Raw genomic sequence first — 14,324 nt, forward strand, 5'->3', positions numbered from 1 at the left:
GTGCCATGAACAAGAAAAAATAGAACAAGAAAAGGACTGGAAGTTTTGTGGTAGGATAGGGCCGATTACAATTTAAAATGTAGTGGTCAAAGATCTTACGGGAAGTTGCCAATGAGCTGTCTTAAAGAAAGTGAGGGAGTTAGCTATGGAGGATATTATGGGGGAAGTGAGCTCCAGGCAAAGGGACCAGGTAAGCTCCTAAATCCTGGAGTATTGGTGGAATGTTCAAGGAAGAGCAAGGAAAGACATTGTGGCTGGGGTGAAGAGAGTATAGGAAGTAACTGGAGGACTATTACGTAGGACATTGCGAGCCATTGTGAGAACTTTGCATTTATTCAAAGTGAAGTAATTGAAGGATTTGAGCAGAGGAGTCACCTAACGTGAGTCAGTTTTTGAAATATAAGTTGAAAAGGACCATTCTGATCACTGTTGAAACTAAACTATAGGGGGCAAGGGTTGGAAACAGGAGATCTACTTAGAGAGGCATGGCAGTGATGGAGATGAGAGAAGATGATGGATTACACCAGAGTTGGGGTCACTGGGGTGATGATTGAAAGTCAGTTTTGTTTGTTTGTTTGTTTTTGAATGAATTAGATCACTAACTAACATATTAAATGTGAACCGTTAGAGGTAAGATGACTGTTTTTAGCTAATCAACTCAGATCAACTCAGAATTTTGAGGGGTCAGCAGTTCAGTTTTGGGTATGATGTCTGAAATTTTTATTAGACATTAAAGTGAAGATGCATAAGCAGCTGTATACGTGAGTCTAGAGCTCAGGAAAGGGATCTGGGCTGGGAGTGATTGTTGATAGGGAAGAATAAAGGACCAAGATCTGAGCCCAGGACATTCCAGCATTAAGTCGAGCCCTAGAAACCAAGGGGGATGAGGAAGAATGATACTGCTAAATCAAGGCAGACAGACAGAACTGGCCACTGGTGATGTACACATGAGCAGATACATGGAGGGTGGGGCCGTAAGAGCACAGGCATTGAGCATTAGACAGTGAGCACAGACAGCTCATTCAAGGAGAAACAGGACAGTAGCTAGTGAGAAAAGTGAGATCTAAGAATATTGTTTTTAAAGAGGGAAAATAGGGCACTTGGGTGGCTCAGTTGGTTGAGCATACGACTCTTGATTTCGAGTCAGGTCATGATCTCAGGGATAGAGCCCGCATCACGCTCTGCATTTACTGGGGAGTCTGCATGAGGATTTCTCTCCCTCTGCCCCTCACCCTGTTTGTGTGCGCGTGCGCACACACACACACACACACACTCTCTCTCTTTCTCTAAAATAAATGCTTAAAAAATAAAGAGGGGAAATAAGTATGTTTGTATATTGAGAATGATCTAGTGGAGTACTTCTCAAATTATCTCTAGTAAAGGACCAGTCTTTTTAAAAATTTCTGATAATTTAAACTGATACTTTTACAAAATGATAAAAATGACTAGGAAAACAAAAGGAAAAAAGACATTTGAAATGTAAGCCAAATTTTTCTATGGAAAACAATGTGGCAGATCTTCAAATTAAAACTAGAATTATCTGATCCAGCAGCACCACTTCTGGGTGTGTATCCCAAAGAACTGACAACAGAGTCTTGAAGAGATCTCTGCACACTCCTGTTCATATTAGCATTATTCACAATAGCCAGGAGGTGGAAGTAACCCAAGGGGCCATCCGTGGATGAATGGATAAATGAAATGTGATCTACACATACAGTGGAATATTATTCAGCCTTAAAAGGAAGGGAATTCTGACACGTGCTACAGCATGGATGAACTGTGAGGACAGTATGCTAAGTGAAATAAGCCAGTCACAAAAAGACAAATGATGCACGATTTTAATTATATGAGATATATAGAGTAGCCAAATACAGACAGTAGAATGGTGGTTCCCAGGGGCTGGGGGCAGGGGGAGGGAGAGAATGGGGAATTAATTGTTTCAAAGGTATAGAGTTTCAGTTTGGGAAGATGAAGAGTTGTGTGGATTGATGGTGGTGATGGTTGCACAACAATGTGAATGCGTTTTAATGCCACTGAACTGTACACTTAAAAATGGTTAAGATGGTAAATTTTATGTTTGTGTATTTTGCCACAATGAAAACAAATATAAGCCAACGTTTAAATTAACTTTGACAAACAATGAAATTACTGTCAAAATCCTATAAACATTTCTAAATGCTAACTTTCGATTTCTGTACTCACAGTGACTGGCAACAGTGCATGGAGTCCTTTTTTGTTAGCTTTGAGCTAGCGGTGACTGGAACAGTGATGATGTAGCAGAGATGGGAGAATTGTTGCAGTGCTGTTTTGAGCAGTGAGGGGTTGGGATTAAGTACACAGGTAGAGGGATTGACTTGCCATAGGATCCTTGATTTTTCATGTGCACTAACAGGTGGGAAGGCTGAGTACTGAGCACAGGTGCCGTTAGGTGGGTAACAGGAGTACTAGGAGATTGTGAGCAGATTCTTCTGTACATTTCCGTTTTCTTAATGGAACTAAGAAAGTGATCACTGAGACTTTGGATGAGATGAAGCAGAAAGTTAGCTAAAAGAGTGGGAGAGTGATACACATCTTTGCATAGAAAACCAGAATCACAGATCTATATCATTCACTTAAATTTTCATTTTACTACACTTTACCCATACAGCAGGTCTTCCCTCCACCAATGAGACTCAAAATCTCAAAGGCAAGGGAAATTTCCTGTTCTTTCTTCATTCCACAGATCTTTTTACAGTTACTTAGCAGATATTCAGAAAATATTTATGACTGTCAAATGGAATCACATTTCTGGATTAATATTGTGCTTTCAGTTGTATACATTTTCTTTGTTGATATTTATGCCGTTATAATTACCGATATTCTAATTGGGTACGTACAAATCATTTTCTGTGTTTTTGTTTTTAAAGCATTGCCACCATGGGCTGTGTGTAAACAAAGAAATGGAAGCACGTCCTGTCGATGGTGAATGGGGACCGTGGGGACCATACAGCTCTTGTTCAAGAACATGTGGAGGTGGCATCAAAAGCACAACCAGGCTCTGTAATCGCCCCGAGTATGTCTTTTTTATGTCACTGTAAATTAAGATTATCTCAAGGCACCAGAAGGTAAACACCAGTTTCATTCACTTCTAAACTGGAGGTCAGTCTGTAAGTTTCTGAGATTTAGAAAACTTCTGGAATACATTAAGCCATCTTACCTTACCTTGGTAGATTCAAATCTTGAAAAAAATATTAACCAGCTTAATCTTTAGAATATGAATTAAGATAGGATCGTTTTTTTTTCTGATTGTGTAACTTTGAGAAATAGTTGTAAAAATGACAGTACTGTAATGGTATTTTTACATTTACTGTGTTTCCATTGAAATTCCTGGCTCCTTTAAACATGTCTTGGCTCTTCTGCATAAAACATGTATTTTCATTACCCATTTTTTTTTACTGTTTTATGTAATTTGACATGTCCTATTTTCTTTCTCTGCTTCTCATGTTATAGATGCATCAGTGTGTTTAGCTTGAATAAGTACGAAGCATATTTTCCTCCTCATCAAAATATTTCAAAGCATGTAGAGATTCCATAAAGATTTTTAAATGTCTCCCCACTCCCCTTTTGTTATGATATATAAATTGGTAAGCAATAAAGAATTTTCAATGCAGAGATAGGACACACTCTGAAATAACTTAGTTCATTTGAATTTCAGAATATCTAAATTATGCTAGAACTCTTTATATTTAAAAAATGCTGACAAAGAGTTTTTATTTTCCAGCGTAAGTTGAAATAAAGAGATGGATGGATATAGATTAATACCATTAAACTCTTTGGAGTGAGTGATAAGTAGTATATACACAACAAAGATGCCTATATATTTCTTTAACATGGTATCATCTTTATCATCTATGGTTCACTATGTCTTTTTTTTTTTTAACCCCCCCAAAATGAACAAACCCTATTTTGACGTTTTATTTTATTTTATTTTTTTTATTTTGACGTTTTAAAACAAATTCCCATGATTAGTTCCCTGTGACTTAACCAAGTCATGAATAAGTTATCATTGCTGCCCTCCAGACCACAGTGTCCCCCCGAAGATGAGTATTTTTACAATTCATTAGCCATTGAATTGCTTAAGAACCATGTAACGTACTTCTGTTAAAAAGTGTCAGTGGGACAGAGGTGGTTTTCCAGATCCTGGGACAGAATGGAACAGTTTTAGAAGTAAATGGCAGAAAGAATATTGTACTGATGTGCTTTAAAATGTAATGAATTTGACTAGGCCAAGAAACGGAGGAAAGTACTGTGTGGGCCGCAGGATGAAATTTCGATCATGTAATACCGATTCATGTCCAAAAGGCAAGCAAGACTTTCGAGAGAAGCAGTGCTCTGATTTTGATGGTAAACATTTCAACATCAATGGTCTTTCCCCTAATGTGAGGTGGCTTCCAAAATACAGTGGGAGTAAGTAGTTAGAATATTTTTTGATGGAAAAATTTCTTGAGACCTAGGAACATACAGCTGTCTTATGGTATGCCCCAATTTTAACTTTTTCTTACAGTTGCCATAAAAGATCGCTGTAAACTCTATTGTCGGGTTGCTGGAACCACTAACTTCTACCAGTTGAAGGACAGGGTTGCTGATGGTACTCCTTGTGGAACCGAAACCAATGACATCTGTGTCCAAGGCCTCTGTCGGGTAAGTAAACTCAGGTTTAACGTGACTGTCAGAGTATTCTTTTTCTCTCGCCAAATATTACTTCTGTTACCTCAGAATACATTCCTGTGAATTCCAGTGCAGCACCCTTTAGTGCTATCACCCATTCTTTTGGAGTAAGGTCAGGAGACCTTGTTACTAGGCAGCTTTCTGTCATCCTGAGTGACTCTTGAAACATTAATCATTTAATCATTCTTAAAAAGATAGAAAATATTGGGACACAGGGTTGTAAAGTCCTTTGGCTACTTCAAATGCGACCTCCCTGGTGACCCCTCCCCATTGATTTGTGATGATATTCCCCCCACTCTTTTCTTTTCCTTTTTTTTTTCTTTTCTTTTTTTAACCATCTATTTATTTGAGAGGAGGGCAGGTAGAGGGAGAGGGAGAGAGAAACCTAAGCAGATGCCATGTGGAACCTGATGTGGGGCTCCATCTCATGACCCTGAGATCATGACCTGAGCTGAAACCAAGAGTCAGGCACTTAACTGCGCCACCCAGGCACCCCTCCTTCCTCCCTCTTTTCATCCTTGTCTTTGACTTCCTGGGTATATTCAACAGATATTCGCTGAGTTACCTACTAAATACTGTTCTAGTCACCTGGATGAAAGACTGCAACAGAGCCATAAATTCCAAGGTGGTCACAGATTTGTAGGGGAGATGGACACGTGAACAACTCAAATGTAGGGCTATGGAGTCATCAGCAAGGTGGCGTAGTGATAATGAGGAAGGAGTGTTTTGTGGGGAAGTGTGTAAATGGTTCAGAGAATGTTCATGGAGGGTGTGAGGCTTGAGCTAGTTATTGAGGATGAATAGGTTTTAGAAAGGTGAGGAAGTAAAGGACTGGTGGGACGTAGGGGCTAGCTGTTAAATGCACCTTTTTTCTGAAGTCCTGGAGGTCCCCAGAAGGATTTGGAGTTGAGTGAGAGATGTGATTTGATCTGCGTGTTAGAATCTTCAGAATATGCTGGGTTAGGAGAGAATCGGAGATAGGTCAGCCACTTCGGATTCTAGGTGAGAAGTAGATGAGACCCAGAATTAAAGCACACACATTGCAGAAGGTGTTCTTAAAAATGGTGAGTTTGAGAACTAGGATAATGAATTCCGTCTAAAGAATACAAATGTAATATTATGAACTCATTCCGTGGGTTAAGACACCAATTTTCTCTTAGCCAAACATCTATTATCAGTTACCTGGTGATAAAATGCTTTGCACTCAAAGGTCTAATGAGATGTTCAAAGAAAAGGAAACAAGAGACTAGAAAAAGGGTACTCAGTGGCCTGAAAACTTAAGTTTTATCTAAATTAACAGCACAAGGTCCTACACAATGAAAAACAATGATGATCTGAGTTTATAGGTGCACATTACTTTCAGAAAACATCTCGTTGAAATTCATTTTGGAAATATTCGCCTTGTGTATAAAAGAATGAGGCTTATGAAATTTTCTCTTCTGATCATGAAACTTTAGAGGAGTTATTTTAAAGAACTAAGAGTTATTGCAGTGTATCTGCATGGAGAACTGCACTTGTTCTTTTAAACCCCTGAACCAAACCATTCACTTTCAGCCTTTATCCAGTTATTCATTCTTGACATAAACACAGCTTACTAGGCTGGTTATTAATTTTGGAGAAATAAATTTTCAAATAGACTCAGTTTATTCCCAGAGTTCTAAGATCATGAGTTAAAAAAATCATTAAAGACATCTTTTTGAAGTTTTTTTTAAATGTGTTACTTACCTAATCATACTTTTTGTCTCTCTGAATTACATTTTTTTAAAGAATGGCTTAAACGGACAGTGGACATAGGAATTATTGTCCATGTTTGTTGCAATGCAGATTCCTATTTTTTTACCTCCAAGAATTTTTAATTCAGAAAATCTGGGAATCTGCCTTTTAAAATGCCATCCCATGTGGTTTTAATGCAGGGGGGTATGTGGATAACCCTTTGCAAACACTTTTTTCAACCATGTGATGAAAAGGTGTGTGAAAATACTGATGTACAACAAAACCAGTAGATATTCTGAAAAATTCTGTTGTACCAAATCTCCCATTAATTGAAAGAATATTTGTGAAAAGTTTGTAAAAGCATCGTACTTATAATTAGTCACTTTTATAATACTGATTATAATCATTGTTATTTTGAAGCAAGCTGGCTGTGATCACGTGTTAAACTCCAAGGCCAAGAGAGACAAATGTGGAGTATGCGGTGGGGATAACTCTTCATGCAGGACAATGGCAGGTGTCTTCAACAGTGCTCATTATGGTAAGCTGTGTATTTGTTTTTAATTTTCCCTTATATTTGATATAATAATGGAGTATATAATGAAGGCATAATAATGGTTTATTGTTTTGCCCTCTCTGTACCCTTAGTATTTAAAAATGAAATATATTTTATATCCCTAAATATAAAAAATTATACCAGATGTATCCTTGAATCAATGAATTCATCTGCTAAAGGCAAATCTGATTCTTGAAAATACAGTAGGTGCATTTATTAGAGTAAATCCGGTGCTATTTGACAATGATGTTTGCATAGTTCCCCAATTAATAGAGTCTTTATTGCTGTTCCTGTAATCTGAAATGTATATACTTATAATTTTTTCAGGAAACTTGCTTTCAATTACTTTTCATCATTTGTACCACTTTTTTCTATAACCTGTCTTAGCTGTTGTATTTCTTATTGATATATTAAAAATGATTGAAGGTGAAGGATGAGACCATTTCAGTGTTGATTTGGAATTATTTGGTTTTTCAGGAAGTATCTGGATTATATATATAACTGATATTTGGCCATGAATTCATTTTCCTTTAAAAATGATATGAGAAGGTATCGGATATTTTCTCTTCTGAGACTTTTCTAGGAAAACCTTTTGCTTTGTATGGTAACAAATGTAGTCCTTTAGAACTTTCCTTGCAAAATGAAAAATGTATTTTTTACAGTTTCGTCAGCCTTAAATTATGTTCACATGTGTTTGAACACAGTTAAGTGAGTATGAATTGCTTCAATTAAAGCAGTATAATTTAAAACACAAAATTTATATTTTTATCTGTATCAAAAGTATACTACATTTATACTCTGGTGACGCTTATGAATCTTAGTTGCTAGCTATGACATTTTTGTAGTTAGGATTCATTATTTCATGGGATCCCTTGTTAAAACCAATGGCACATTTGATCCCTTGTTAAAAACAGTGGCACATTTATTGAAGCTTGGGCTCTATCCACTGAAGAACATTTTTTTCTATTTAAAACCACATGTGCCAAGTTAGGATCAAATATATAACCTTGCCAAAATTGTATTATGAATTAATCAGTTTGCAAATGGAAAAAGATACTAAACTCGGTTGTAGAGTAGCATTGGCACATTTCTGCCCCCTGGTGGTAGCCTTTGTCTTTCACATTTGTAATGTCTAAGAATTGCTTTCTTCAAAAACCGTATCTGCAAGACATAAATAGAAGGTAGTAGGAATATCTTATGGTGAAAAAATCATAAAATTCTTGTAGACTGATGACTTACAACCAATATGCATGTAGTGTAATCACAATTAGCAGACCATTTATCACTTTATATTTAAAATGTGATGCCTTAAAGGGGTATAAAGCACTCTAAAAACATACAAAGTAATCTCACATCAGGGCTGAAAATTTAACCTTTTTTAAAACTTCTCTTAATTTCATTACATATTTATCAAAGTTAGTGTACAAGAAAAACTCATACAACTCCTTTTACTCGTGTATTAAATAGAAGGAAAAACTAAGGAAAAGGAACAACTTAGAATAATCACTAGAGCAAAATTGCTGTTTAAAATCATATTATTTGGAAAACTATGTAATGAGTGTAGTGTAGGGGAAACATTCTTTTTTGTTTAATATGTAGTATTTCCTCATCTTTCAAGCACTGCCAGTGTTGTTGAATTTGGTCTTATAAAATAGAAATACTATTTTCATTTCCTTCACATAAACGCTTTACGTTTCTCATGACAATTTGTTAGTAGACTTTTGAAAATAATGTAAAATTTGGGGGTAGCTATAGGAATTCCTGCTTACACTAGAAATGAAAAGCTTAAAAAATGTTATTAACTTTTGTTATTTTGCTGTTCACTGAATCTCTGTGTAAACATAGCACAATGACTAACTATTTTGATATCTTTTGGATTGGTGAATAACATTTGAAATCCTCTATTTTTTCCCCACTGTGAAGTATAAAATCTAAAAGTATTAGTGTTAAATTTAAAAATGAATGTATTCTTAAATATCTCAGGAACTGTAATATTAACTCCATTCTCATTCTATATTTAGAATTTTAGAAGAAAAAATAAGTATACTTAAGGATTCCAGACTGTATATTTCTAGACAACCATTTTTTCCTCAATCTTTAGTAATTGTGTAATGCGTTGATTCAAAAAGAGTAAAAACACTGTATCATTTTTGAAAGATAAAATGAAATTAAGTCTGTGCTATTCAATGTTTGCAGTCATTCAGCCATAATAGCCTCTGGGCCATCAGCTTATGAAAATTAACATGTATAAAATTATATTGCAGGTTATAATGTTGTTGTCAAGATTCCCACAGGAGCAACAAACATTGATATTCTTCAGCACAGCTATTCTGGAAAACCAGAAGATGACAATTACCTTGGTAAACATTTCTAGTAAACAAGCAATATGTGATTCGTGTGCAATTTCATGGAGGTCTGCGGTTGATGTAAATTCTTAGAAGGCAAGAAGAGCCCCTTTAACAAACATGCATTTCAGTTCATACTGAGCTTAAGTCATCTGACTTCCTATACATGTTCTCCTCTTGAGTTATATAATATATCTTATTTTAAAAACAGTGAACAAAATTCTGAAAAATTTGCTTTTTCCCCATGAAAGTGTTTTAAATAACCGAAGGTTATATTCAGTTAAAGTTGCATGTATATTTAGAATAAAATTCTTTTTATCTAAAATTAATTATAGACTTCTTTGTGGTTAAATGTTCTTTAAAGAATTGAAGTGTTTTTACCGTGTATCAAAAGTACTTAACTATAGACTTTAAAAAACACTTATATGATTTCACTCATGTGGAATTAAAAAAACAAAACAGGTAAACATAGGGAAAGGGGGGGAAAAGGGAAGCAAACCATAAGAGACTTAACTACAGAGAACAAACTGAGGGTTGCTGGGAGGGGCGGGGGATGGGAGCAATAGGGTAACTGGGTGATGGGCATTAAGAAGGGCACTTGTTGTGTTGAGCACTGGGTGTTGTATGTAAATGATGAGTCATTGAATTCTGAAATCAACATTACTCTCTATGTTAACTAATGAGAATTTAAATAAAAACTTAAAATGCTTATGTTAAAGCAAGACAGAAAAAGAATTGATTACAGATTTTTAAATGTTAATGAATATGCCACAGTATATTGTCCTTTAGCTACTTCTAGGGTATAGGCTTCATTATGTTTATTTTTAGAAATTAACTTTTAGCCTTAAAGAATTTCACCTAGGGCCAAAGATGAAAAGAATGCTTTCCAAGCCTTTCCTTCTGTCTGGGGAATTCTGGAAAGCCGTTGTTCGGTGTATGTCAATAGTGATAGAGTGCCCCTCCATGAAAAAGATCCAGACAGTTATATAGAGAATAGTATGGTCATTGCGTGGCTCCTTAGGATATTGGCCCCTAGAATTTTATAGCTTTGTACGTTTTTTCCAAGAGAAGCATAAATGGACTATTGCAGCAGTCTGGGTGGTGTTCTTTTCCTCACCATCAATGACCAGGACTGGTTTAGCTGATGTTTCTCCAGCGTCCCTGAGTTCTGTTTTTCCTCTTCCTACATGTCCCTCCTGAAGCTGCAGGCCTCTTGAAAGATGACATTCTCAGAAAAGTATAGGGTAAATTTAATATCTTTAGCTGATATGCTGTAGCTTCCCTTCGTATGGATTAGATAACACATTATAGTAAAATACAATTTATTTCCTCAAGAATAATTTACATTTACATTAATTTCAGAAACGGATTTGCATTTTAAAAGTTAAAATACTTTTTGTATTGTTGATTGTACTGTTTTATTATTTCATGAGTCCTCTTCTTTTACAGCATTATCTGACACTAAAGGGAATTTTCTTTTGAATGGGAATTTTGTTGTAAGTATGTCAAAAAAAGAAATCAACATACAAGGAGCTATTTTTGAATACAGTGGTTCAAACAGCTCAATTGAAAGAATTAATAGTACTGATCGGCTGGAAGAAGAAGTTGTTTTGCAGGTAAATTCTCAGGAGTCATTAATAAGACTTAGTTTTAATCCTATTAGTAAACTGATGGTTAAGGACTTTGCATTTATTAAACATAAAAATGATGTCTTTCAAGAATATCTTTTTATGAATTAATTATATGCTCCTGTGTATTTCTATTGAGGTTTTGTGTGTGGGTAATTTATACAACCCTGATGTACGATATTCCTTCAATATTCCTGTGGAAGAGAGGAGTGACCTATTCACATGGGATCCATATGGACCATGGCAAGATTGTACCAAGATGTGTCAAGGTACACTGGTATTAAGTAAAAGAGAAGTTTGCCTGTGCATGCTGGTATAACTTGGAGTACTTTGGAGGCAGTCTGCCTATGGAGTCCCCCAACTGTCTACACACACACACACACACACACACACACACACACACACACATATCACCACACCAACATACAAAGTTTTCCTACCCTTTTTCTTCTACTTTTCTCCCCATTCATTTTTTCTGATACTTAACAGCCTCATTAGTCTCTCCCCTTTCCAACATTCTCAATTACTGCTTTTTTTCTCATTCTTTCTTGCAGTTGAAAGAAGTTTCTCTAACTTGTAATCCACCCCTCTCCCCCAGTTATTGGGGGGGATACATTCCAAGACCCTCAGTGGATGCCTGAAACTGTGGATAGTATCGAACCTCATATGTACTATGTTTTTTCCTATACATATGTATTACGATAAAGTTTATAAGTTAGGCACAGTAAGAGATTAACAATAACTGATAATAAAATCAAACGATTGTAACAATATACAGTTGACTCTTGAACAATACAGGGGTTAGGAGTATCAACCCCCCCGTGCAGTTAAAAATTTCACATATAGGGACGCCTGAGTGGCTCAGCGGTTTTAAGTAGCTGCTTCCCACTCAGGTCATGTCCCAGATTGAGCCCCACATCCGTCCATCTCCTTGCTCAGCGGGGAGCCCGCTTCTCCCTCTCCCTCTGCTCCTCCCCCTGCTCATGTGCTCTCACTCGCTCACTCTCTCAAATAAATCTTTAAAAAAAAAGTTCACATAAACTTTAGACCTCCCAAGAACTTAACTACTGGTAGCCTAATGTTGACTGGAAACCTTACCAATAACAAGCAGTTAACACATATTTCCTATGTTATATGTATTAAATACTACAGTTTTACAATAAAGCAAGCTAGGGAAAAATACTAAGAAAATCAGAAGACAAAATACATCTATGGCACTGAAGTGTATTTATTGAAAAAACCATGTGTGAGTGGACCTGCACAGTTCAAACTCATGTTGTTAAAGGGTCACCGGTACTTAGTAAAAGTTCTGTGAATGTGGTCTCTCTCAGAATGTATTGTACTTGTGATGATGTGAGGTGATACAATGCCCACGTGATGAGATGAAGTGAGCTGAATTCAGTAGGCTTTTGACAGCATTAGGTTCTGTTGACCTTCAGGTGGTACATTAGAAAGTGGGTCATTTTCTGGACCGTGGTTGATGCAGATAACTGAGACCACAGAAAGCAAAACCACAGATGAGGGGGTACTAATATATACTGTTTTCCAGGGAAATAAGTGCTCTCACCCGCTCCTTTCCATATATTTTCCCAGTAACATATCTCCTCTTTTCAGTGTTGGGGTATCTGACATCTTTTCATTCTCTTACTTTCCTTCCATGACCACGAGAAAATACACTTGTACTGTTGGCATCAATAACTGAAAGGAGCATAGCGGGAAATGGAAAAGCAGGGACATTTACCGTGGAGCAAGAAAATGAAGAGACTGGAGTCTTTAGGAAATCTGTAATTATGGATACTTAATTGTGTAATACTTTTCAAGTCAGTAAGTTTGAGAGACTACTTAGTTTTGAATTAAGACCCCAATTCTGCATTCAAGTTTTAAATTCTAGTGGATAAAACCAGCATGAGTAGATTTTCTTGGCATAAGGTAGCAAATGCAATGCTACAGGTATGCACGGAGAACCACAGAGAAGATGGAGCCATTTGTTAGGAGATTCAATCTGAAGGTACAGGGAGGTTTGGTGCAGTGGAAAGTAGTTCTCATGGGGACTGGAGAAAAGTTTTGGGAATTAGGGGAGCGGTGCTCCAGAGGAGAGGGTGCTTAGAACCATATGGAAATGAGCTGAAATAAGGTGGGTAGCCAGAGGCAGTGACCATGGATTATGGGAATGTGAGGGACAGACTAACAAACTGACCTCAAGGTGCCAAAGAAATTGTGGTGCCCCATTCAGAAAAAAAACACAGGCTTGGTCCTGTGATGTTGGGATAGTGGTGCTCAGAATGATTGCATGGGAACAGATGTTTTCACTGGGACAGTGTCTCTGGAGGGAGGCTGCCATAGGTGGTCAAGACTGACTGGCATAAACACTGGAAGGAGGAACAAAGCTTTGGTAATGGAGGAGAAATTCATTTGACAGAAGGATCCTAGATCTGCCTTACAAAGGGAATGGAGATTTGGGGAGCAGGGAGCAGCGTTCCAGCACTAAGTGGGTACACTGGTCTGTGGCAGTGGATATGGGGAGCTAGGAACAAATCCAAACATCAGGTGAGTGAAGGAACATGCAAAAAATATGGGGAACACTCAAAGTAAAGAATAGCAAGCTCCAAATAGAAGGTTGGACATGACATGATGAAACGGTTTGGGAGTCTGAACCAGAAAGAGATCTCTTAAACAATTCTGGGCTGGAGGGGAAAAAAACTATTAGTTCAGTTGCCACATAGTATACTATGATTATATTCCCTCTTTGTGTGTAACTTTTAGTGTCTCTAGAAGGAAATCCCCTCAGGGACACCTGGGTGGCTCAGTTGGTTAAGCATCCCAATCTTGATTTCAGTGCAGGTCATGATCTCAGGGTCATGAGATCAAGCCCTGCATCAGGCTCCCCTCTTGGCATGGAGCCTGCTTAAGATTCTCTTTCCCTCTGCCCCTCCCCCACCGTGTGTGCGAGCACATGCACTCTCTCTAAAAAAATTAAAAATTAAAAAATGAAATTCCCTCAGTTTTGTTATTCTGTGTACTGAATATAATGAGTTCCCAAACTTTGTTAAGATTTTATTTATTTGAGAGAAAGAGATAGCAACAGAGAGCAAACAGGGAGGGAGAGGGAGAAACAGGCTCCCCGCTGAGTAGAGAGCCACGTGGGGCTCGATCCCAGGACCCTGAGATCATGACCTGAGCTGAAGGCAGATGCTTAACTGGCTGAGCCACCCAGGCACCCCATGAGTTCCCCAACTTTGTGAGAGCTATAAATTTTATCATATTTTCAACTGCATTGTCTATTGGTTTCAATTTTCCTTTACTTTTTAATCAGTCTACTGTTAATATGGCCCTCTTTTCTCTTGCTCTAATTTGGTTTTGTTGCTTTTAGTCCTTTTA

The 14,324-nt window shown here is 37.2% G+C and overlaps 1 protein-coding gene across 6 annotated transcripts in view; it reads left to right on the forward strand.

Moving 5' to 3' along the window:
• Positions 1-14,324, forward strand: part of ADAMTS20 (ADAM metallopeptidase with thrombospondin type 1 motif 20) — a 167,365-nt gene that overhangs the window by 63,555 nt on the left and 89,486 nt on the right. For 5 of the 6 annotated variants that reach the window (XM_032421117.1, XM_032421115.1, XM_032421120.1 and 2 more), the window contains 7 exons: positions 2,907-3,052; positions 4,265-4,446; positions 4,544-4,680; positions 6,841-6,958; positions 9,238-9,333; positions 10,768-10,934; positions 11,086-11,215. In XM_032421117.1, the coding sequence (XP_032277008.1) occupies positions 2,907-3,052; positions 4,265-4,446; positions 4,544-4,680; positions 6,841-6,958; positions 9,238-9,333; positions 10,768-10,934; positions 11,086-11,215 (976 nt within the window). The remainder of the gene's footprint in view (positions 1-2,906; positions 3,053-4,264; positions 4,447-4,543; positions 4,681-6,840; positions 6,959-9,237; positions 9,334-10,767; positions 10,935-11,085; positions 11,216-14,324) is intronic. The other variant, XM_032421118.1, reaches the window with a different exon arrangement.

The sequence above is a fragment of the Phoca vitulina genome, unplaced genomic scaffold (assembly GCF_004348235.1).
Source record: "Phoca vitulina isolate PV1807 unplaced genomic scaffold, GSC_HSeal_1.0 scaffold23, whole genome shotgun sequence".
NCBI classification, from domain to species: Eukaryota; Metazoa; Chordata; class Mammalia; order Carnivora; family Phocidae; genus Phoca; species Phoca vitulina.